Source organism: Pleurodeles waltl, chromosome 2_1, assembly GCF_031143425.1.
Source record: "Pleurodeles waltl isolate 20211129_DDA chromosome 2_1, aPleWal1.hap1.20221129, whole genome shotgun sequence".
Lineage (NCBI taxonomy): Eukaryota > Metazoa > Chordata > Amphibia > Caudata > Salamandridae > Pleurodeles > Pleurodeles waltl.
The window spans coordinates 379,710,578-379,736,705 of record NC_090438.1 but is presented as its reverse complement, the minus strand read 5'-3'; the positions used below and the strand labels follow the sequence as shown (position 1 = coordinate 379,736,705).

The 26,128-nt window shown below is 47.2% G+C and overlaps 1 protein-coding gene across 7 annotated transcripts in view; it reads left to right on the top strand.

Moving 5' to 3' along the window:
• Window positions 1-26,128, top strand: part of BCORL1 (BCL6 corepressor like 1) — an 860,657-nt gene that overhangs the window by 657,713 nt on the left and 176,816 nt on the right. For all 7 annotated transcript variants that reach the window (XM_069212828.1, XM_069212837.1, XM_069212844.1 and 4 more), the window contains 2 exons: window positions 8,948-9,175; window positions 9,995-10,161. In XM_069212828.1, coding sequence (XP_069068929.1) covers window positions 8,948-9,175; window positions 9,995-10,161 — 395 coding nt within the window. The remainder of the gene's footprint in view (window positions 1-8,947; window positions 9,176-9,994; window positions 10,162-26,128) is intronic.

Sequence of the window (26,128 nt, the reverse complement as noted above, 5' to 3'; positions counted from 1 at the left end):
AATTGAGGTGAATAAAACAGCCATTTTTCTCTACGTTTTACTTTGTAACCTTTTCCTGCAATGTCAGATTTTTAAAGCAATATACCGTTACGTCTGCTGGACTCTTCTGGTTGCGGGGATATACAGGGCTTTCAGGTTCATCAAGAACCCTAGGTACCCAGAGCCAATAAATGAGCTGCACCTTGCAGTGGGTTTTCATTCTATACCGGGTATACACCAATTCATTTGCTGAAATATAAAAAGTGAAAAATCGGTATGAAGAAAACCTTTGTATTGCCAAAATGGGCACAAGATAAGGTGTTGAGGTGCAGTGGTTATTTGCACATCTCTGAATTCTGGGGTGCCCATACTAGCATGTGAATTACAGGGCATTTCTCAAATAGACGTCTTTTTCACACACTGTCTTATATTTGAAAGGAAAAAATGTAGAGAAAGACAAGGCGCAAAAACACTTGTTTTGCTATTCTGTGTTCCCCCAAGTCTCCCGATAAAAATGGTACCTCACTTGTGTGGGTAGGCCTAGCGCCCGAGACAGTAAATGCCCCAAAACACAACGTGGACACATCACATTTTCCCAAAGAAAACAGAGGTGTTTTTTGCAAAGTGCATACCTGTGAATTTTGGCCTCTAGCTCAGCCGGCACCTAGGGAAACCTACCAAACCTGTGTATTTTTGAAAACTAGAGACCATGGGGAATCCAGGATTGGGTGACTTGTGGGGCTCTCACCAGGTTCTGTTACCCGGAATCCTTTGCAAACCTCAAAATGTGGGTAAAAAAAAACACTTTTCCCTCACATTTCGGTGACAAAAAGTTCTGGAATCTGAGAGGAGCCACCAATGTCCTTCCACCCAGTATCCTCAAAGTCTCCTAATAAAAATGATACCTCACTTCTGTGGGTAGGCCTGGTGCCCGTGACAGGAAATGCGCCAAAACACTATGTGGACACATCAAAATGATCAAATACAAAACTACCTGTTTTTGCGGGGGGGTCACCTGTGTTTTTGGTCCTGGGCTCAGCAGCCATCTAGGGAATCCTACAAAACCCAGACATTTCTGAAAACTAGACACCCGAGGTAGTCCAGGGGGGTGTGACTTGTGTGGATCCCCCAATGTTTTCGTAGCCAGAATCCTCAGCAAACCTCAAATTTAGCTCAAAAATCACATTTTTCCCACGTTTCTGTGTGGGATCACCGCACTGGGACACATTTCCTACCACCCAACGTTCCCCTGAGTCTCTTGGTAAAAATGATACCTCATTTGTGTAGGTGGGCCAAGTGCTTGTGACAGGGAAGAGCCAAAAACATGTCAAAATTGAGGAGGAACCAAAAGGGCAGTTTGGAAAAAAACATTTTTAGGCTGACAAGTGCAGCAGAATTTGTATCGGTATAGATGAGACAATGCTGGGTGGTAGGAATTTTGTGGATTCCTGCAGATTCCGGAAGGTTCCATCAAAAAAATGTGGGGAAAATGTGTGCTTTCCAGAAAAGTTGCAGGTCATTGTGGGCAAGGAAATGGTGCGGGGTGCATGTGAAGCACTGCACCCTGTAATCAACCAGGTGTTTAGTTATCAGATGTGTCTAGGTCTTGTGGATTTTTCTACATAGCAGCGTCTCAACTTTAAAAAAAAAGTGCAGCCCTCACCATTCAAATTGGGACGATTTTGAGAGTTACAAAGCTCTCATGGCCCAAATGTAAAACAGAAACCAAAAATAATCAAATGTCCTCATGCTTTCCATGGGATAAGATGTTTTAGTATGCGGGGGAGAGCTGAAAGACAGTTAGCCCCTTCAGTTCAGGTGGGGGCATAACCAGGCCCAAACTGGTTGGTAGCCACCACCCCACTATTTTCTTATATTTTTTTTATTCCCTGGCATCTAGCAGACTTTCTGTCCCCCTGGGGTGTGGATTGGGAGTAATTGCCCAGTCAGCCCACTGGTGGGCAGAACAACTTTTGGCCCTATTTATTTGGGTGAAGGTATGGCCATACCCCCCAACCTCTTATTTTGAAAAAAAAAATCTTCCCTGGTCTCTGGTGGGCTTTCTGCCCCCTTGGGGGCAGATGGGCCTTCAAAAAATAAGCCAATCTGCCCTCAAGGGGTCATTTAAGGCCATCAGTAATGTACCCTCATGGGGGAGCGACCCTTGCCCAAGGGGCTGCCCCCACCAAACAAAACCCACACATACACACACACCAGTCCATGGAAATACAGGCAGCATCTCCTTCATTCATGGTACTGAGACAGAGGCTTACAGGGACACAGGTTCAAGTGTCACCATGGTGACTGAAAAACTGGTGTCTCGTGAGCAAGTTCTACTTGGGCACACTTACCGAGTAACTAATGCAGACATCACTAAGTGCCCCCCATGGCCAACTTACCCCCTAGCTGGGGAGGGGGTAAGTTGTAGTATCTTCATCCATTCCTGTAAAGTGTCTTATGGGCAATGATTTGGAGACTTCAGCATGGGCTGAAGTGGAGTTGCAAGGCCCATGCAGCAATGCTGGGCATCCCTCAGAGTGTGTTTGTAGCAACTAGAGCACAGGTCAAGAAGCAGAGAGCGCAAGGAGCATTGGAGCCTGGAACAATGGCCCAGACAGATCCTAAGAAGAGAGGTAGGAAGGTTAAGACATTATCCTCCCCCAAGACTTCATGTGAGGATCAGTCTCCTCGTGGAGATTATCTTGTCCCTTGTGAGGGAACCGCCTCAGAGGAGCTTGGGTCTGACATGGCTGAGCTTATAGGGGCAGGGGGACCCTTCAGGGAGTAAGTGAGTCTGGAGCAGAAATCCTGCCCCTCTCTTGAAGGCTTCAGACAGCAAGCTGCTCCAGAAGAGGCAGGGGATGTCAGTGGATCCCATAGAATTTACTGGGAAATGGTTTCCTTAACTTAGAGGCTAGAGACCCCCAAACCTGGTGCTACCAGGAGGTTGGTCATTCCTCAGAAGTCTAGGGAGTATCTGTTGACCCTAGCACATGCAATACCCCTTGCAGGACATCTTGGACGTCTTGGATTGGACCTGAGGCTGCCCAGTACAAAACGAGTTGGAGGGTGATGTTATCCTCATTTTTTGCAGTTCCTCCCTCAGTGCCATTTAGGAGTGCCCAGGCCCGCGCGAAGCAGGGAAATTATTCTTATTCTCAGTGGTTTGTAGTTATCAAGTTTTTATGGCCCATTATCTCTGCTTTGTATGAGCTTGTGGTTTTGCCTTTCGTTTTATAAGTCGTCAAAGCTGGACCAAACCTGTTACTATATTTGTTTGAGGAGATTAATACAGCTTCAGAATATTGACTGAGTGTGGAATTACTAGCAGCTAGTTTCTCGTCCAAGATAAAGTTTGTGTTGAGTCGTATTCCCAGATAGTCCTTGGAATGGACCCTTAATCGCTGTGCTATTAATTTTAAAGGATGCTTTGAATTTTGGTCTTGGGTTGGATATCCTGAACTTTGTTTATTGGATGTTGAGCTTTTTTAGGTTCACAGAAGGTCTCATAGAATTTTGAAGGTGATGCATGGCAATATCTGTGCATAGAAGTAATACTGCTTTTTATATGAATAGGAGGGCTGGTATTTGGTCCTCTACAAGCTTGCGGACATCCAAGTCAAGGGTTAAGAGAATTTTGCTCCTTTGGAGCCATATTTTACCCTGTATGTGTTGTCACTATGTAGTTTGATCAGAATATTGAGCAGTTTGTTGGGTAAGGCATATTGCTTGGGTGTATTCCAAAGAATTGGTCTGTTGACACAATCAAAAGCAATTTTTAGGTCAATAAGACTGTATATAATAAATACTTTATCTGATAGAGACTTCTAGTTGCAGATTCCTTACCTTTGAATTTCCCCCAGGCATCAGACTGGATCCAGAGTATTTTGTGAGCAGCACCACTGCGCGCCGTCAGGTGGTGTCAGTTGGCTCCGTCATCGTCGTCTGTACCGGATATGATGTTGCGGTTCCTATATAGGCACTGCCCTGGCACACTGACGTCAGTTCTTTTCTTTCCACGCCAGCAAGCACTGATCCGAAGAGAGCTACCGCTCTGAATGGCTTCTTTTGACTTTTTTTTTTCGAATTTTCTACTACTGGTACGTCAAGGATGTCAACTTTAAACCCTGTGAATCTTGTCATTTGGCGATGTCATGACAGATCCACACCTAATGTGTCTTTGGTGCCTGAAGCGTGACCCCAATCCAGAGCCGTGCTCTGTGTGTTGGGCCATGCATCCAAAGACTGAGAGGCAGTCCCTAAAGCTGATGATAGCCAGATGCTAAGCTCTGCCCAAGTTGAGATTTCTGTCAAGAGGAATGTCCCGGGATTAGTTGCGGAATTCCCCATCATTATTGTCTTACTTCAAGTCCTCGGACGATTGGGTACGTCGAGGCACAAGAAGAAATCTAAGAAGTCAGTGTTCTTAGACTTCTCCTTGTCTGTCGGTCAACGAGGGGCTACTTACTACCTTCCCTTTGGGACTACCCCTCCATCTGTGCCACCATTCTACTATCAGATGACGGAGGATCACTTGTCCCTTCTCTACCAGGAAGTTATGGCTCTCTTGGCCAAGGAAGCCATTAAGAGGATTCTCGTGCCAGAAGTAGGTTGTGGTTGCTACTCCTGCTACTTTTTGGTATCCAAAAAAGGACAAGGCCTCCACCCTATCCTAGACCTTCGGTCCCTCAATCTCTTTCTTAAGAAGAAGAAGTTTGAGATGCTCAGTCTGGCTCAGGTTCTGTGCGTCCAGGAGACTGGATGGTAGCATTGGACTTGCAGGACACTCCTCGTCCAGCCGGCCCACAGACATTACTTGCATTTCACGGTAGTCCACAAGCACTTTCAGTTTACCGTGCTCCTCTTTGGCCTTACCAGCGCACCCTCAGGTGTTCACCAAGATGATGGCGGTGGTTGCAGCTTACCTGCAGAAATCGGGGGTTTCAGTCTTCCTTTATCTCGACAACTGGCTGTTGAAGATGAGCTTGCCCTAGACTGTCCCTTCCCACCTCTAGACTACGGTGGACCTCCTGTATTCGCTGGGGTTCACTATTAGCATGCCAAAGTCACACCAGATTCTCTCTCAGACTCACCCTTTCATCAGAGCTGTTCTTGACACAGTGAGGTTTCGGGTCTGTCCTCCCGATCGGTGAGTCCAGGATATTCAGGGCATGATACTGATGTTTCAGCCTCAATCCTGGATTTCAGTGAGAATGACTCTGAGTCTGCTGGGTCTTATGGCCACCTGTATCCTTCTGTTGACACATGCCAGATGGCATATGCTGGCTCTACAGTGGGACCTGATTTTTCCCGTGGGCACAGCATCAGGGGAAGTGCAGAAGCAGACCATCTCCAGACTGGTCAATCTTTGCATTAAGATCTGCTATGCACTGGCCAAGAAGCAACCCCCTGAGAATTTGCATGCTCATTCTCCCCAAGCTAAAACTGGGATCACTGCACAAGGAGTTCCAGCCCTTGACATCTGACATGCAGCAAAGTGGGCATCTCTGCATACACTTACCAAACATTACTGCCGGAACAGTCATCAACGTAGGGATGGGCACTTCACCCATTGGAGACTGCAGAACTTTCTAGTCTGAATTTGGTTTTCAGCCCACCTCTGGTGATGGTATTGCTTGTGTAACTATTCAGAGGTAACGAATCTGCAGCTAGAGGTCTCTGTCAGATGAACAAGTTACTTACCTTGAGTAACATCTTATCTGACAGATACAATTTCTAGCTGTAGATTCCTTACTGACCCACCCATCCTACTGATTTCTAAGGGCAGGGACTCCCCTTTCAAGGCCATAGTTTGACGCACCAGTCAGTGTTCTTCACAACTCTGCGCTTCTAGCATGGGAAGTTATGGGAACAAAATGGACGCCAGCGCCCCAGGGTGGCTTCTATATGGGACCCGCAATGTCCTATTTGGCGTGGATGATGCTGATGTGGAGCCGATCGATGCCACCTAATAGCGCGCAGGGGTACTGCTCACTAAAATCATCCAGATCTAGTCTGACGTCTGGGGAGAATTCAAAGGTAAGGAATATGCAACTAGATATTGTCTCTACCAGATAAGGCGTTTTCGAAGATAAGTAACTGGTTTGCCATTACCGAAGGTAAGTAACTTGTTTTTTGTGCATATGGGGTTTCAAATACATTTGGGGCTGGCTTTCCTATGTTGTGCTCCTCAGGAAACAGGTTTGAGGTGACAGGGTTTATTACTAAACTGTCTGAACTAGCAAAATCACACTTAGGGGGTCATTCTAACTCTGGCGGGCGGCGGAGGCCGCCCGCCAGAGTTCCCCCCTCCGAAATACCGCACCGCGGTCAGTAGACCGCGGAGGGTATTCTAAGTTTTTCCCTGGGCTGGCGGGCGGTCGCCAAAAGACCGCCCGCCAGCCCAGGGAAAAACTCCCTTCCCACGAGGATGCCGGCTCGTAATCGAGCCGGCGGAGTGGGAAGGTGCGACGGGTGCTGTTGCACCCGTCGCGTATTTCACTGTCTGCCAAGCAGACAGTGAAATACTTGTAGGGGCCCCCAGGGGCCCCGTGACCCCCCTACCGCCATCCGGTTCCCGGCGGGCGGACCGCCGGGAACTGGATGGCGGTAGGGGGGGTCAGAATCCCCACGGCGGCGCAGCTAGCTGCGCCGCCTTGGAGGATTCCAAAGGGCGGCGGTACACTGGCGGGAGACCGCCAGTGTTGCCGGTCCGACCGCGGCTTTACCGCCGCGGTCGGAATGCCCTTGGGAGCACTGTCGGCGGTGCTCCCGCCGACCCTGGCCCCAGCGGTCTTAGACCGCCGGGGTCAGAATGACCCCCATAGTGTTTAGCTTGTGACAGTCCCGCTGATATCATCGTCCAGGGGAAAAGAGTGAAAATGGAACGTTAGCATTACTTTATTAGGCTAGGGAGTGGATTGGATTGGATTGAGAAATATTTTTTCAAAAATAATTGATTTAGTCAGGCTGTCAGTGAGTGGTTTCTCTGGGCTACTAGCCAGGGTGTTAAAGTAATGTGTTGCTGCTAGGGACCCTCAGGTTCCTTGGGGATCTCCGCTGTACTGACAATATTTGTCATTTTTGGATTAGGTGTGGTGTGCTACCCATGACAGGGTGTTCGGAAGGACCAGTAGAGATATTGATAGAAGTAGAACTTTAATTTTGCATTGCAGATGCTTTTAATTGTAGAGAGGTGTAGCTGCTTGGATGAGTAAGGATCCTAACCATGTTGATAGCCTGTTTGGTTGGCTATTATGGTTGTCACATAATTACTAGAGTAGTTTGTTAATGATTAATACCTTCTTCATTGACTTTCGTGCTATGTTTGGGTGTGAGAACAAAGTTGACGCTTTTGGGGGTCGTGAGGGTTGTTTCACATCTATCTCCTGCACTGGACTTCAACGATTTGTCGGAAGCAAATGACACCCTCCCCATGGCGCTCACCTGGGACATCCCATCCATTTAGTTCCTGGAGTCACTTTGGTCTTGGGATTCTGCTTTGTCTAGGTTGGTGGGGTGTTGGGTTAAGTTGCTGTTTGGGTCATTGGCAATTGTGATGGGTGGTTTAGCTCCTGCTGCAGATTTTGGCCTCATCCTAGATTTAGCTCTGGCAAGTCGCACAGCGTCGAGGTTAAAAACCATCTGCTTTCTCCTTTTTGATGGTTACTGTAGGCCTGCTAGATTATCTAAATGGGTATTTTGAAGATCCGTGGGTGATGATTTATAGACCGGACCAGGAGTTTGTTGGACTTCATGCTGCTCAGGGATTAAATAATGGGCCCCTAGAGGTGGAGTGAAATAATTAACTTGGGGTAATTATTGCACTTCCGAATTAACTTTGGGTAATTATTGCCCCGAAATCTATGGGGTTTCGGGACTGATGCCCCATTTGCTGCAAGAATCATCCAAATTGAATGGCCGGGGCTGAAAGTCGACTTCAAAATCAGGGCCTTGAAACTTCGAGTAGCTGGGTAAACCTCCTGGCTCTGCAGCCGAAAGCCGCACCAATGCTGCTTTCTTGAGCGCCACACGCAGCACCACACATACACACTTATGCAAACACACTCACAAGCTGGGTCCCCTCACCCCCTTTCCCAGCCACGGACTGGCCCACTTCCTTCTTTTGTCTCTCCAACAGGGCAGAGAGAGCCATCTCTTGTGATGGCAGGTGGGGCAATGAGCAGGGCTGCCAGAGAGCTGCGGACAGGATACAAGCACAATGGCCGTGACTAGGTAGCAGGCTTGCTGACAGCTTCTCATCAGGCTTCTCTTTCAGGACTCTGCTTTTCTTCAAAGGTAGAGAAAGAAGTGCAGATGAGGCATGAAGATACTGATGCGTGGGTCGAGAGTTCACCACTGGCAGTGGGGAATGGGAAGGTGGGAGGAAATGAAGACCGTTGGCCTCAGTGCTGGCGATTGGCTCCTGCCCCACCTCCCTCATGTATAGCGGCTCTATATTGTGTGATCTCAGATGTCTCTTCTGGGACGGCGCGCACCTCAGGGTCATCTTGCCTCGGCAGCTTGATGACTGGGGCACGAGAATCGAACTGTTTTCTCTCCGAACTCTCCCGGTACCTTCCAGCTCTGGCAGTGGGCGGCAGCAGCACTGTGCATGGGACCTCCTTCCAGACAAGGACCAACACGTCATCTCCTGCTTTCCCCTTTCTCCGACACCAACCTCAGTTTTGTCTCCACTCATTTATGTTGCAGGCGCATTGAAACTGGGTCTAGCATGTCTTGAGGTGGTAATTGATGCTGGCGCTTTAACCTGATTTAACAGCTGGAATGACAAGCAATGCTTTATCATGAAAAAGGAAAGAAACCTGAATATAAATGCTGTTTGGTCAAATATTCAAGACTTCTTTCCCCTTGAAAAACATTTTGTGTTTTGGTACCTTAGCAAGCACTTGAACCTTATTCCTTATTCCATGTCACAGTATCTTTGCTTTTGTCTTTACTTGTACAGGTTAAGCGGAGACGATGGGTATCTTCACCTAAAAGTGTGGCAGTAAAATCTCCATCCCCAAAGAAGAGACCGGATGTTGGGACACCTTCCAAGAGAGGGCGGATTAGCGCCTTCGGTTCTCCAGACTCATCAAACACCCACCTTGTCCCACCCGAGGCACGCAGATTGATTGTAAACAAAAATGCTGGAGAAACACTCCTTCAGCGAGCAGCGCGGTTAGGATACATGGTAAGAGAACTTCTACTTGCATCTTGCTTTGTAGTGGTTCAGATTACTTGGTAGAAGTTCATACATATGAGATCATTTTAATACATGGATTTCTGGGTAACATCTTATGCCATTGATAAAGAGCAAATATTGTTATTTTGGTGGCAGAAGTGTTAATCAACTGCCTTACAAACATTAAGAGGAGAACACTACTACTAGGTACAAAACGTAACATATCTTTAATTTATCTGCAGAAGGAGTTGGCTAAGAATCACATATTTGAAAGTTTAACCATTGTGCTATTTGTTAAACTATAGCTAATAAATGCTGCAGGATTTGTCTGCCTTTTTAATCTAATGAGTAAGACTTTGTACTGTTCAAAACTGTTAGAAAAGTAAGACTATCCCATAAAATTAGTAGGGTTACACTGTGGCACCAAGAGTGTTAATATATTTTATTTCCATAGCTGTGCCCAATGTAGAGATGGTAATATGGAAGAACAAAGGTTGTGTACTAATAGAGTGCAATCTTCTTCATAATCTAACCCCGTCCCTCCTCAACATATCTCCACTCACCCTTTCCCAGCAAACCATTTTACATTTGTTAGTATTGTTTTTAAACCAGTTTGTTCTGCCTTTTGCTGCTCCTTACTTTCTCTGTTTGTCCCACTGTAGTTTGGTGCAAATATCTCACTTAACAGAACTTAACGTGTCAAACATCTTTTAGTTTTGTATGTTACTGTATTTCACCTAGAAACATTATGTTAGTAGCAATGATATGAGAACAGGGTGATCCTAATTCTAAAACTCAGATTCTGTAAGCAAGTGTTTTATCTTTTAGGAAGTCGTTTTGTACTGCCTCCAGAGAGATTTGGGAGATGTGAATCGCCGTGACAATGCTGGTTATACAGCACTCCATGAAGCATGCTCAAGAGGATGGATAGACATCATGCAAACCTTACTAGACAATGGGGCCAATGTTAATTGCAGCGCTCAAGATGGAACTAGGTAAGCCACTAGCCTTACAGAATACAGTGGAAAACTGAGCATGATGAAACACTTGGTATATTGTCTGCTAATGAAAATTAAATTAATTCTCAATGTAGAGGATTTGGGAGTGCTAATGAAGATGAATTTTATGCCACCTCCTTTAACCTTAAGAATGCTATGGACATTCCATGCGCACTATGGGCATTTCACTTCAAACATAACATTTTAAATTAAAAAATTGTGATTTAATGTAAAACATCTAGTTAGGTCTTTTTAGGTAGTTATAGGTGGCAGCATATCTGGAACAAACTACGAAACTGTTTCACTGCCATTCAGAACAAAATACGGTCAGAAGTGGTTGTACTTTTAAAACACTTGTTTGGAGAATGTGTGACACTGTGGATACACATCCTCTGCATACTCCTAACATCCAGTGTTGGGCTCAGACATTTGCAAGTTATTTTTCTTCGAAGATGCTTTTGAATCACAAGATGTGGTTTGACACCTCCCTAGTACACAATGGGCATCGACTCCATTGTGTAATTTTTCAGCATCAGATTCAGAAGTACACCAAGAGGGCTCTGAGACAGTCATGTGTTTCACACATTTATTTAGGCCTGCAAGGCTCACATTTGACACCAACAATTTGGAAGAGAAATCTGTGCTTTGACGTCTTTGTGTGGCACCTCTACTCTGTCTGACACCTTCAGAATACCGCTGACGACCATGCGATGCACTAGGGAAAAGGGACCTGCCTGCCCCCTTCAGGGTTCACAAGTGCTTTCTTGACGACTGGCAAAATAGAATGCAGATCAGAAGAGGGGGATGGAATGAACATCGTTCCATTATTGCCTGAAGTGAAACTCCAAATATCTATAGTTTGATCACCATGAAGTACGCAGTCTCTGCCTCTCCCCTAATCAAAAACCACCTCCTGTGAATACTGCCTCTCCTTCCAGTCCAAGAAGACCTTGAGGTACTGCTGTGAGTATTGCTGGGCACATCACAATGTGAAGTAACTGTTCACCTTAGGGGTCCACACTTACATGTTATGGCCCTGGCAGCCCATAGGACCCCACTGATCCTTGTGACCAGCTCATAGGCACAAGGAAAGCTGATATTCCTTGGGAAAACTACAATGTTGACTCCCCAGGAGATTCTGATTTGGAACACCACCCAGTTAGAGCACACCCCTATTGGATGAAACCATGGCCTAACATGAGGTCAGGTCATCGTGTGGGCTGCTAGACACCACAAAGTGGACATACATGTTGCACAAGTCAAAGAGAACTTCCTAGTGGAGACTCTTTCCAAATGGAAACATGTGGTTCAGTTTCTTCCCATGCCTAAATACATGCTTAAATCTTTCCCAGATAATTAAATGGAGCCCCTATAATTTACAGTATCAACAATTAGGACAGAAAAAAGTACAAGTCCTCATCTAGAGATCTCATTTACCTCAGAGGCCAGGTCCCCTCTTGGTCCTGGGTGAATCACACAGAATGTAAGAGAACCTCTACTTAAGCCACAGGCAATATCCCCATCACCCCTGATAAGAATAAAGGTTAGACACTGCTTCAAGAGGTAGCAGTAGGGACAGCTGTACACTGGTGCATAGTTAATTGATGGACTCCTCCATGTGTAGCTGGTTTCAGTGTGTGAAGATGCTGGAACTTATCAAGCAACTTCCAGACGAGTACAAAAAGAAGTGGGAGGATATAAGTGGTAATTACGACTTCGGCGGTCCTTTCTACAGACCGCCGAAGCCGCATGCGCCACATTACCGTCAGTGCTGGCGGTATGCTTGCCGCCCTATTATGCCTTTTCCGCCCGCTGGCCTAGCGGAAAAGTTGCAACAACAATGGAGCCGGCTCGTAATCGAGCCGGCGGCAATGTTGATATGCAGCGGGGGCAGCAGCACCCGTCACGCATTTCACTCCCCGTAATTCGGGCAGTGAAATGCGCGATGGGGCTGTGCCTGGGGGCCCCTGCACTGCCCATGCCATGTTTACCACCATGGACAGGCTGGCAGATGGGGACATATAATCCCCAAGGCAGCGCTGCTTGCACCGCTGCCCTGGTGGATTATTCACCTGTGTGGCCATGGTGAATGTGCCACGGTCATAATACGCCTGGTGGACACTGCCAGCCTATTAGTGGTACTACGCCACCACTGGCTGGGCAGTCAAGGACCGCCGGGGTCGGAATGACCCCCCCCCCCCCCCCATAGTGTTCAAAGGCAAGACTGTCTTGAATACTAACATTCTTTGTGTGCTCAAAGCTATGGAAACAGCCTCTAGGAGTATAAATACTAGTGTGCTCCTCAGAAGACATGTATGGCTATGCATCTACTGATTCGTCCGATTGATATGAACTTCCTTTTAACCCCCAGGTTGACAAAATGCTAGAAAAGATAAAGACAATGAGATTGCCGGTTCCATAAGTGCTACCAAGTCCCACTTCCAACCTCAACAGTCCTTCCTTGGATCTGTGTTGAATGCAGATACAGTGAAGGACTATCCCAACAACCAGACGGTATTGCTATTCCAGCAGCTGTTCCCTCTTTTTCAGCCCAGTCTTCATCTCACGGTTAGAGCCATGATGCGGTTTCTAGGAATGCTGGCTTCATGCATTTCCATAATACTGCATGCCATGTTCGACATGCATCTCCTACAAGAATGCCTTGTAAGTCATTAGTCACAGGGGATGGTCACTGGAAGGATCTAGTGTTGATGAAGGTCAGCACTTACTGCTCTTTGTAATGGTGGAACAGCAGCAAATTCTTTCAGGCCAGGCCTTTTTCAGACCTGCTTCTGCAGGTGATAATTACCACAAATACCTCTCAAAAGCTGTAGAGTGCACCTAGATGCCATGACTGTGCAGGGCGTTTGAGCCCCTTGTCAACACCAGAGCCACCACATCAGTTACCTAGAATTACTGGCTATATGCTTAGCCCTCTAAACCTTCTTTGGGGTCAGTCGGGAGGAAAGTAGCCTTTATCAAGAGGAACAATATGTCCACCTTTTCTTTTTTCGTGGAAACAAGAAGGCACACACACTCCCTAGCTCTCAGCAATAGCGCAGGAAATGTTTTATTTGGCATTGAGTGCTCCGCCGCAACATTAAACATTAACTCTTAGCAAACAGTTTTGTAGACCTACTTAGAAAGACGCATCAACGCATCCACAAGTGGAACCTCCATCTGCAGTCCTTGCATAAGTACTTCTAGCATTTGGGCTCCCGACAAATAGACCTGTTCACCACCGCTGAAAACGCATAATGCCCACAAGTCAGCTTGGGTACCTGCAGCTAGTCCATGGGCAACATGCTACAGTAGACCAGGTCGGGGATCTTTACCTATGCTTTTTCTCCTCTCCCACGCCCCCTGTACATGGGGAGAATGATAGGGTAAGTTTCTGTGACCCTCATCCTGATGGCTCTGAAGTGGGCCACAGATCCTTGTTACTCCTAGTATCTGGAAATATCTGTGCAAAAAGCTTCACCCATCGCCAGACAAGGCCACATCAGACATTCAAACACCAGCCAGCTCAACTTAGTGATCTGCCACCAGAACTCCTAGAGTTTGAATACTTGAGCCTCTCTCAAGAATGTATCAACATCCTGCAGGAGGTGCGTTGGCCAACAACTTGAGCATGCCACACAGCAAATGGGAAAAGGTTTGTCCATTACTGCCTTTTTATAAGTCTAGACCCCCTGATGCTTCAGGTCCAGGACATCACCTGCTGTTTTTTACATCAGCAGAAATCAGGCCTTGCCTACATGTCAGTACAGTTAGACCTTGCTGCTGTAGCCAATACATCCCTTTTGAGGATCTTTGTAGAGAAGGCTTTCAAGGAAGGCCTTAAAAGAGTCATACCCTCTAGAATATATCCCACAGATACTGTGAAACCTCAGTATTGTCCTCACAAGGCTCATAGGGCCACCTTTTTAACTTTTATACTCATGCCCTTTACAATTAGTTCCATTCCTGGAAGGTGGCCTTCTTAGTTTTCATACGATACCTTGGCCGCGTTAGCGAGCTGCAAACATTTACCATATAAGAGCCATTTATTCAAGTTCACAAAGATAGCGTTGTTCTCAGATCCAACCCCAAGTTCTTCTAAAAGGTGGTTTCCCCTTTTCACCTCAGTGAGCATATAGAGCTCCCAATCTTCTTTCCACGACATGATTCAGCAGTGGAAAGCGCTTTACACATGCACTTAGCAAAAGAGCTCTTATGTACTACATTGATCAGAACAAGGCTTTTCACTAACCTGACCAATTCTTTGCAGCCTTCGTAAATCTTACAAAGATTATCCAATTTCTTTCTTTTTTTTTTAACATATCTTTAGTGAAAATGTTTCAAAAAAGAGGGAGAGAAGGGAAGTGCCAGGATGATCACAACACGCTGATACAGTTGAAGCAATGCAAGGACATATGGTCAATTTTCAAATATCATCCCATCAGTGGTCGGTGCAACATACCATAATCAATAGCCAAAGTATCAAAGCACAACCTTAGGGCATGAGCCTGGCAGGTCCTGAACACCCAGAGTCCCAAGAGTGGAGGTGCTTCCCAAAGCCTCATCACCCCTCCTCTCACCCTGAACCGCTGCCGAATGACAAGAGTCCTCCCTGATGGGCTTGTTGTAATATATCCGGCATATTGGTAGGCGGGTACACCTCTGTCCTATCCCTCTTCAAGTTTGTTTTTGAGAGGAAACTGGTTTGTTCAAACTTGTATATTTTGCTGTGACTATCGCAGTCAAACATTCTGTAGCAAAGATATGCCACACCTTGGTCCACCATAGTTAAAAGCCTGGCGGATAAGGATCCTTCCAGGTTGGGCTATGCTTAGTTTCACCACCAGATGAAAAAAGGTGCACAGCTTGCCCCTTGAGGTGGTGAGGTGCTAAACAGAGTCCTGCCCCACCTTTCCCAGTAGGAGCACCAAAGGGTCCGTCAGCAGGCTCACTGATCAAATCCAATGAATCAAGAGGAGAACATCTGACCAGAAGCAAGTTACATGAACATATTTCCACCACATGTGTATATAAGTGCCCCTGGCTCCACATCCCCTCCAACAAAGGTCTGATGTACCCACCACAGCGTGAATTCGGACCAGTTTGAAATACCAGCTTGTAATGATTTTATATGCATTAGCCTTATGCTGGAGACAAATAGCCACTGCAAAGTCTCATCAGTGATAGAGATCCTAAATCCTGCTCCCATCACAACTAGTAGGGGTATTGCTTGGGCTGGGAAAGGCCTCCCAACGCTGCATATAAATGAGTGATCCCCCTTCTAGGGGACCTCTGGGATAAGAGCTGTTCTAAGGGAGTTTTGTCTCTGCTATCCTTGGCCTTCACTAGCGGTTTGTTCATCCAATGAAGGAGCTGAGTGAGGCTTAATTTGTCCACAGTAGTTGGGTGAAAACACTGAATACAGGTCTGCCTGTCTAATGCAAACAAAATTTGGTACAAATCTCCCAAAAGATAAGGCACTCCACACCTTCCATTTCCCCAATCACCCCTACCCCTATCCCACCCACCCCCCCCCCCCCCCCCCACCCCCCCCCCCCCCCCAAACCCACCTGGCAACCACCTGCCAGTCTGCAAAGCGACCATCCAGCCCGGCATTAACTCTGGTTTGTGTATGCTAGGAGAGAGGACCCGGTTTTTGTACAATAGGATAGAGGGGGGTAATGGCATGTGGTGGCTGGCTTACCGTGGTTAGTTTTATCCCAGTGGCAAAGGAGAGTCAAAGTTGCAAACAATGGGGTGTATGTAGGGCTAGGAAGCGATCTCATGGCCTCATCCGCAGAATATGCCGAAGGCAGAAAACAGAGCACCCCTTTTCCAACAATACCCCAGGCTTGGTGTCGGGAAGATAATGCCAGTCGCGAGTGGACTGCAACTGATTACTGAATATGGTATTCTACATTGGGTAAGCGCAACAACCATCAGCCATTCTCTTGTATAATTTTGCTTGTGGTATTCTAGGAGTGGCGATATGCCATACAAGTTGTTATTGCTGTTTTTGGGTGTGTGCAACAGTGGTGGAGGGAATCCACAGGGGCATGGAGTGAGTCACGTAGAGCAGGCGGGGGAGGTAATTCATTTTCACGGCAGCCCGCCATGATATCTGCTTGTGCATATATGCCCTTGAATGTGCCCTGATGCGCCCTGCTTCAGGGATGACTTACACCTCGCACATGCAGCACACAAGGGTGTGTGGCAGGTCCTGTTTTCAATTTAGCCTGCATCATCACATGCAGTCTGCGATGACAGCACTGTGTGGGTTTGGTGAGGACTCCCTGGGGGTGGTGCAACTGGTGCTGCAGCACTCAGGGACCTTTCTTAGTACCCCAGGCACCAGGGGTGCCACTGACTAAGGGCTTCCATTGGGTGCGAAGGTGTGTGCCAATTGTGCAAAACAGCTGTGCAGTTTTGGGAAAAGACTTCAGGCACTGGAGACCTAGTTAGCAGGGACCCAGTGCACTATCATTCGAAGTCACATCAGAAACCAGGCAAAAGGTGGGAGCTAACCATACCAAAAAGGGTCCTTCCCTACACACATCAGTCACATTCACCACTAGTTGAACGTCTCAGCCTGTCTATTTCTGAAAAACCCTGACTGGCAACTGGATAGCAAAAAGGCCCAGATGGAGTGAAGACTGGAAATCAGGATAGAGGTAAATATTTTGACTGAAATTTAGCATTGCAATGGGCCTATATGAAGTATGGGTCGTAGGGTCTTTGTCGGGTTTCAGTGTTATAGACTCCACCCTGGTTGGCACCTCTGATTATTTACGAAGGAAATAGTTACAAATCTTTGCAAGGAGTTTGACTAGCAGCTCGTAATAGGCCTTATAAAATGAGGCTGAAAACCCTTCAGACCCGGGAGCCTTATTGACTTTCAATTAGTGGATGACTGCCCTCAACTTATCAGGGCTGACAGGTTTATTCACTTCTGGGAGTAGTGTGGGATCAACACGGGGAAGTGCAAAATCTTGCATGTATCATTCTCAAAGACTGCGGAGGAGGGCTTGCCTAGTATAAAGATGTGTAGTAAGTCTTAAAGAGATGGAGAAGTCTGGTGTGTCAGTATATAACATCCTTTCCATGTCCCAAATAGAGGAGATATGATTTCAAGTCTGCTTCCTTCGGAGTTTGTGGGCAAATAATCTGTGGGTCTTTTCCCCATTTTCTTAATATTTCTGGTCTATGTACAGCAGCTTCTGCACAGCAGCTGTCAGATAAAGGTGCTCAAGCTCACCTCGAACCGCCGCAGCTCCCTGTAAGTCCTATGCTGGGTTTTGAGCCACTATAGGTGGACCTCAAGATCCTCTTACTTGGTTTGGCTAATTTAACAAAGGTGGATGTATGCTTTGAGTTTGCCTTGGAGGACTGCCTTAGCTTCATCCAGCACAGCAGCACAAGGCACCTCTCTGACGTTTCCTGTAAAGTAATGTTCAAGGGACTCTCGAACTGACTTCTGCTGTAATAAGTCACAAAAAGCTATTTTGTTGATATAACCTGTTGGCGCTGGAGAGAAGCTCTTGCATCCAAATACAGAAACACCTAAGCATGGTCTGACAGAGTTTGGGTGCCTGTGGAGGCTGAGAATATACACAGCCGAAGCGAGGCACCAATCAAGAAATAACTGATCCGCATGTGGATTTTGTGGGCATTAGAGTAAGAGGTGTAATCCCTCTCCCCAATGTGGATCGCTCTCCAAATATCTAGCAGATGTAGACCCTGGATGCCCTGCTTCAGGGATGGCGGGATCGGATAGGAGTTGTAGTGGACCACATAGAGGTCTAGGGTGCTGTCCAACACTGTGTTGAAATCCCCCTCAATGATTAGTACCCCTCCAGCGACATTTGCCACAAATGGGAGTAGAGAACTATAAAACTCATCCTTGCTATCATTAAGGCAGTTGATGGAGAAGAACATGGTCAACGAAGCACCCAGTCTAGCCCTCAAGCCTACCACACTGTCCCCTTTTCATGTGTGACGAGTCTGTTTTTAAGGGCAAGCCCAGCCTGATTAGGATGGCCACCCCCTTGGTTTTAGTGCGGCCAGGGGCATGGAACTGAAGTGGGTACCAGTAGGAGTGGAATCTCCTAGTATTAGGCACCAGGAGGTGTGAGACCCCTGCAACATAGCTATGTCCACCCCTTTAGTGTGTAGGCATTTCAGGAGTGCTTGCAGTTTCATCCGTGAATTGAGACCCTGAACATTCAGTGAAACTATTGCAAGGGGTTGCCTCATCTAACCGAGATGGGGCATTATTGCGCTGACAATAAAAAGGTGTGGGAAAGCTCCCAGCTGTTGTGACATGGCACTCTCCCACAACCTCCCTCCCCCAACTACCCCCCCCGAAGGCACTTGACATCCTAAACAAACATGATCTTAAATGTTTTGTGCCTCCTGGAACAGTAAGTGGGAAACGGATAGTAAATGTCTAACCAAACTGAGCAACATTATGAAAACCAGTTCCATGCTCGATGGGGCAAAACCTGTCATGGCAGCCTAAATGTGTACATTGGCTGAAATAAGTGGGGCAGTTCATGAGGATATTCCGGGGCCCCATGCCATCCCATCATAACAAGTAAACATTGAATATAACATCTCGCCACATGAGACTGGCTGCCACCACTGCAAGTCAGGGACCACTGGGCAGATCTGTGAGTTCAAAGGTGCCATGTGTCCAGTGAACAGTCATTCAATATCCAATAACGGCATGTCCCTTTGCTGATCACTCCAGCGCATGGCTTTATTGGCGCCCGTCGGGTTACCTTTGTGCCTGTTGCCATCTGTCGCTCTCAGAAGGGCTGGGGACTGCTGCCGAAGCACCGTCACTTTGGGCTGAGGGATTTATGTGTAGTAGGGCACGAGCGTTGTTCGGCGTATGTAGGAAGTTGGCTCTTTATATACTATTTCAAAGTAAGAAATAGTGTGCACAAAGTCCAAAGGTTCCCCTTAGAGGTAAGATAGTGGCAAAAAGAGATAATTCTAATGCTCTATTTTGTGGTAGTGTGGTCGAGCAGTAGGCTTATCAGAGGGTAGTGTTAAGCATTTGTTGTACACACACAGGCAATAAATGAGGAACTCACACTCAAAGACAATTCCAGGCCAATAGGTTTTTATATAGAAAAATATATTTTCTTAGTTTATTTTAAGAACCACGGGTTCAAGATTTACAAGTAATACTTCAAATGAAAGGTATTTCACTCAGGTATTCTAGGATTTTTGAATAATCACAATAGCATGTACAGTTTTGACAAAAATGGCAGTAAGCTATTTTAAAAGTGGACACATTGCAAAAATCAACAGTTCCTGGGAGAGTTAAGTAATTGTTAAGTTCACAGGTAAGTAAAACACTTACAGGGTTCAAAGTTGGGTCCAAGGTAGCCCACCGTTGGGGGTTCAAGGCAACCCCAAAGTTACCACACCAGCAGCTCAGGGCCGGTCAGGTGCAGAGGTCAAAGAGGTGCCCAAAACACCTAGGCTTCAATGGAAAAAGGGGTGCCCTGGTTCCAGTCGGCCAGCAGGTAAGTACCCACGTCCTCGGAGGACAGGCCAGAGGGGTTTAGTAGGGCACCGGGGGGGGGGGACACAAGCAGGCACAGAAAGTACACCCTCAGCGGCACAGGGGCGGCCGGGTGCAGAGTGCAAACAGGCGTCGGGTTTTGTATTGAAAGCAATGGGGAGACCCAGGGGTCTCTTCAACGATGCAGGCAGGCACAGGGGGGCTCCTCGGGGTAGCCACCACCTGGGCTAGGCAGAGGGTCACCTGGGGGTCGCTCCTGCACTGGAGTTGGGTTCCTTCAGGTCCTGGGGGCTGTGGGTGCAGTGTTGGTTCCCTTGTTACAGGCAGTCGTGGTCAGGGGGAGCCTCTGGATTTCCTCTGCAGGCGTCGCTGTGGGGGCTCAGGGGGGTCGTCTCTGGTTACTCATGGGCTCGCAGTCGCCGGGGAGTCCTCCTTGAGGTGTTTGTTTTCCGCAGGTCGAGCCGGGGGTGTTGTGTGCAGAGTGGAAAGTCTCACGCTTCAGGCGGGAAACGTAAAGTCTTTAAAATTGCTTGCTCTGTGTTGCAGAAAGTTGAAGATTGTTGAACAGGGCCGCTGTTCTCGGGAGTTTCTTGGTCCTTTGGTTGCAGGGCAGTCCTCTGAGACTTCAGAGGTCGCTGGTCCCTGTTGGATGCATCACTGTTGCAGTTTTCTTAGAAGTTGGGAGACAGGCCGGTAGGGCTGGGGCCAAAGCAGTTGTCGTCTCCGTCTTCACTGCAAGGCTTCAGGTCAGCAGTCCTTCTTGTTAAGGTTGCAGGAATCTAGTTTCCTAGGTTCTGGGGGCCCCTAAATACTGAATTTAGGGGTGTGTTTAGGTCTGGGAGGGAAGTAGCCAATGGCTACTGTCCTTGAGGGTGGCTACACCCTCTTCGTGCCTCCTCCCTGTGGGGAGGGGGGCACATCCCTAATCCTATTGGGGGAATCCTCCATCCACAAGATGGAGGATTTCTAAAAGTAAGAGTCACCTCAGCTCAGGACACCTTAGGGGCTGTCCTGACTAGTGGGTGACTCCTCCTTGTTTTCCTAATAATCTCCTCCAGCCTTGCCGACAAAAGTGGGGGCAGTGGCCGGAGGGCGGGTATCTCCACTAGCTGGGATGCCCGGTGGCACTGTAACAAAGGGGGTGAGCCTTTGAGGCTCACCGCCAGGTGTTACAGTTCCTGGAGGGGGAGGTGAGAAGCACCTCCACCCAGTACAGGCTTTGTTCCTGGCCACAGAGTGACAAAAGCACTCTACCCATGTGGCCAGCAACATGTCTGGTGTGTGGCAGGCTGGAAATAAATAGTCAGCCTACACTGGAAGTCGGGTATGTTTTTAGGGGGCATCTCTGGGTGTATTTTACAATAAATTGCACACTGGCATCAGTGTGCATTTATTGTGCTGAGAAGTTTGATACCAAACTTCCCAGTTTTCAGTGTAGCCATTATGGTGCTATGGAGTTCGTGTTTGACAGACTCCCAGACCATATACTCTTATGGCTACCTTGCACTTAGAATGTCCAAGGTTTGGCTTAGACATTGTAGGGGCATAGTGCTCATGCACCTATGCCCTCACCTGTGGTATAGGGCACCCTGCCATAGGGCTGTAAGGCCTGCTAGAGGGGTGACTTACCTATGCCACAGGCAGTGTGAGGTGGGCATGGCACTCTGAGGGGAGTGTCATGTCGACTTAGTCATTTTCTCCCCACCAGCACACACAAGCTGGCAAGCAGTGTGTATGTGCTGAGTGAGGGGTCCCCAGGGTGGCATAAGACATGCTGTAGCCCTTAGAGACCTTCCCTGGCATCAGGGGCCTTGGTACCAGTGGTACCAGTTACAAGGGACTTACCTGGGTGCCAGGGTTGTGCCAATTGTGGAGACAAAGGTACAGTTTTAGGGAAAGAACACTGGTGCTGGGGCCTGGTTAGCAGGGTCCCAGCACACTTTCAAATCATAACTTGGCATCAGCAAAGGCAAAAAGTCTGGGGGTAACCATGCCAAGGAGGCATTTCCTTACATTAGGCTACCTGATCAACCCTCACGCTTTCCCATTGACAATAGATTCCTTAAAGGTCTAACCCATTTATTTCCTCCCAGTCCATTTATCATGCCCCAGTGGGACCTCAGTCTTGTCCTTACTTAATGTGTACTCCCTTTTGAGCCAATGCACAATTGCCCTTTACGGCTTCTCACTTTCCAAACTGTCTTTCTGGTTGCCATCACTTCTACTCGCAGAGTGAGTGAGCTTCAAGCCTCTATTTTTGTCTGTGCACCCTGATAAAGTGGTGTTGCACACTAAGGCTTCCTTCCTTCCTAAGGTTGTTATGGCTTTTTATGTAGGCCAGTCAATCACCTTGCCTACTTTTTTTACGCACCCCGCATCCTTCTCATGAGGAGGAGAGACTCCACCGCCTGGACCCAAAAAGAGCGTTGGCGTTCTATCTAAATCATGCTAAAGATTCCCGGGTGGACTATCAACTCTTTGTCGGGTATGTGGGTGCGAAGAAAGGGAAGGCGGTGCAAAAACATACCATCTCTCAATGGGTACTTCTTTGCATCAAGGTGTGGTATGCTTTTGGCCAAGAAGCAACCCCCTGAGGGTTTACCAGCTCATTCTACCAGAGCAACTGCTGCTTCCACTGCATTAGCACGTGGAGTTCCAGTCTTGGAAATCTGCCAGGCGGCTACGTGGTTATCGCAGGACACGTTTGCTAAACATTACTGCCTGGCCAGTCAGGTCTACGGCTACTTTGGTCGTTCGGTCCTGCAGGACTCTCTAGTATGATCTTGGTTCACAGCTCACCTCCGAGGATGGCATTGCTTGAGTAGCTATTCTAAGGTAAGGAGTCTGCAACTAGAAGTCTCTATCAGATGTACAAGTTACTTACCTTCGGTAACAAAATATCTGGTAGAGACATATTCTAGTTGCAGACGCCTTACTGACCCACCCATCCTCCCTGCATGCAAACTGTTTTCTAGGGACAGGGATTCCCCTTCAGGTCCTTAGCTCTGGCGCACCAATCTCAGTGTTCTTAGCGGCTCTGCGCTCTGGCGTGGAAAGTCATGAAAAGAAACATCACTACGCTGAGGTGGTGTCTATGTGCTACGCCCGAAGTCATCACAGCGACTACGACGCCAATGATGCTCGCGGAGTCGACCGACGCCACCCACTGACACGCAAGGGTATTGCTCGAAGGAAAAAAAATCTCCAGATCCAGTCTGACGTCTGTGGGAAAATTCTACGGTAAGGAATCTACAACCAGAATATGTCTCTACCAGGTATTTCATTAGCGAAGGTAAGTAACTTGTACTTTGTGGAAATGATCTTATAGTAAAATATAGTAATTATTGCATTATGGAGAAGATCATATGAGAATAAATTATATCAGGATGGGCTAATTTACTCATGCACAAATATGTGGAGCCTGCTGGACCAATATGTGAAATCCTAGTGCCAATGCTGCTCTCAAGTGCTCACCAAGTTACCCATAATGACCTCTTGGGTGCCAATTAATAAGATACTTTTGCAAGCCAGTATCCAAAAACACCTTCAGTACTTTCTCTAGGTTTCAGTATTCATTCTACTTGCTGCCAGGACAAAAAAGAATAATTGAAAAAAACACTAAAAATACACTTCCAAACGTGTCTTTACAGGGCTCAAAAGCCTTCCAGGAGAGAATGCACGATAACTCCCCAGTATAAACAGTGAACTTCAGTACTTAGCCACACCAAACCTGATTGAATTGTCTGCCACTTGTGTTGCGAACCCATATCACTGAAAAACCTTAAAATACTACAAATACCGCCTCAGTGCTCCAGTCGAGTTCAGCAAACTCTCATAAAACTGTACCCATTGGAAGCCAAGTAATATCCCTCTCCGTCAACCTACCGTTAACAAGTATCCAAACGTGAAGCGAGTACGCTTCATATAACCTGTTATTTTGCTAGTCCATTTTCAACTCTGACTATATAGAGATAAGCAACAAAGAGGATGGATTGACCTGTGGGTAATAGACAGACACAACGTACTTCAGTGCACCCATTAATATGGGTGACAAATTATCGGAGTTCGCCATGTTGTCTTGGTATTCATCCATTCAAGTACAATGAAGAGAAACCGTTATTTTGAAGAAGAAAAAAAAACTGGGCATTGTTTATTCTGCGCGCCCTTTCAAAACATGAAAGAAACAATTACTTTGGAAAGAAGCGTCGTTTATGGCTCAGAACTTTTCAATGGGTAATGATACGATTCAAACGTTGCAATATCGTCAGTGCTTTCCAAAGAGCTATCCGAATAGTTCAGTGATATACATTTAATAACATTGAGCACCGCTCGTCTACATTTGCGCATACAGAGAAATAAAAAAACGAATATCCTAGAGCACCTCTGCAAAAACATCCATATTTTATATATGCTCATTGCGCCATTTTACTCCCTCATCGTCAGAAGTCAATATCTCAGCAGTCAAATTACTTTAAGCGCAGTTTGTATATACCATTGCAGCAAGTTCTACATGTGTGCATTCAAAACCTATCCATATATATATATATATATATATATGTTCGATGGCATGTGTAGCTGCAGATACACATGCTGTGCACATCCCGCCATCTGGTGTTGGGCTCGGAGTGTTACAAGTTGTTTTTGTTCGAAGAAGTCTTTTTTCGAGTCACGAGACCGAGGGACTCCTCCCATTTCGACTCCATTGCGCATGGGCGTCAACTCCATCTTAGATTGTTTTTTTTCCGCCATCGGGTTCGGACGTGTTCCTTTTCGCTCCGTGTTTCGGGTCGGAAAGTTAGTTAGAATCTCGGAAAAATCATCGGTATTGTTTGCGTTCGGTATCGGGTTAGTTACAACAGATCGACACCGAATTAAGAAGAGCTCCGGTGGCCCTTCGGGGTTTTTTTTCCATCCCCGTCGGGGCCTGGTCGGCCCGGCCACGTGTCTCTTCAAGGCTGATGGAACGGACCCCACTCCGCTTCTGTCCAAAATGCCATAACAAGTATCCATATACAGATCAACATCTGGTCTGTAACTTGTGTTTGTCACCAGAACACAAGGAGGATACTTGTGAGGCCTGTCGACACTCAGGGACCGAAGAGCAAGAAGACTGCAAATGGCGTCGGCGCCGACAGGACAAGAGCGTTTCAAGGAGGAGGAAGAAACATTCTCCACCCAGGAGTCGGACTCTGAGGAGATCGATCCTGAGGAAACGCCTAAAACCGTGAGTAAGACGTCGAAACCAAGAACTCACGAGAAAAGCGCTAAAGCCCAGGGGACGCCACCGCCAACAGGCCATGGCTTAACCCGAAAAGTAGGTGACCGTTCATCGGCACCGAAAAAGGGCGAGCTGGTGTCGAAGTCATCCGACTCCAGTCGAGATACCGGCACACAGCAATCTCGGGCCCGAGATAGTGGCTCAGAGAAGATTCGGCACCGAGAGAGCACGACGCCGAAAGTAAAAAAGGTTTCGTCGGAGCCGAAAAAAGCAGCCGAAAAGGTTTCGGTACCGAAATACGGCCTCGGAACTGAAAACAAGTTCCTACACTGAGGAACAAGGACTTTCCACACAAATGAAGACACATAGATTTGGACAGGAATTACAGGCAATAGAGCCAGATCACACACAAAGACGGCTCTTTATTCAAAAAGATACAGGGAAGATCAGCACTCTTCCTCCAGTCAAAATGAAACGCAAGCTTGCCTTCCAAGACAAGGACAAACAGCCACACGTAAAGGTGGCTAAACAAGTAACACCGCCACCATCCCCACATCACTCTCCGCAACCATCACCGGTAGCCACTCCACCAATGATGCAATCCCCAACTCATACAGGAATGAGTCAAGATGACCCTGACGCATGGGACCTTTATGACGCACCAGTGTCAGATAATAGTCCAGAATGCTATCCAGCTAAACCATCGCCACCAGAGGATAGTACAGGCTACGCACAGGTGGTGTCAAGAGCAGCGGCATTTCATAATGTCAGCCTTCATTCAGAGCCCATTGAAGACGACTTTCTTTTTAATACACTGTCGTCCACACACAGCCAATATCAGAGTCTTCCTATTCTACCCGGAATGCTAAAACACTCCAAACAAGTGTTTGAGGAGCCTGTTAAAGGGAGAGCCATTACTCCAAGAGTAGATAAAAAATATAAACCGCCACCAACAGACCCAGTGTACATTACACAACAGCTAACACCAGACTCTGTTGTAGTGGGAGCAGCGCACAAAAGAGCCAACTCTCATACTTCAGGAGATGCACCACCTCCAGATAAAGAAAGTCGAAAATTCGATGCTGCAGCAAAAGGGTGGCGGCACAGGCAGCAAACCAGTGGCGTATTGCAAATTCGTAAGCTTTGCTAGCCAGATATGATAGGGCCCATTGGGATGAGATGCAACACCTTCTTGAACATTTACCCAAGGA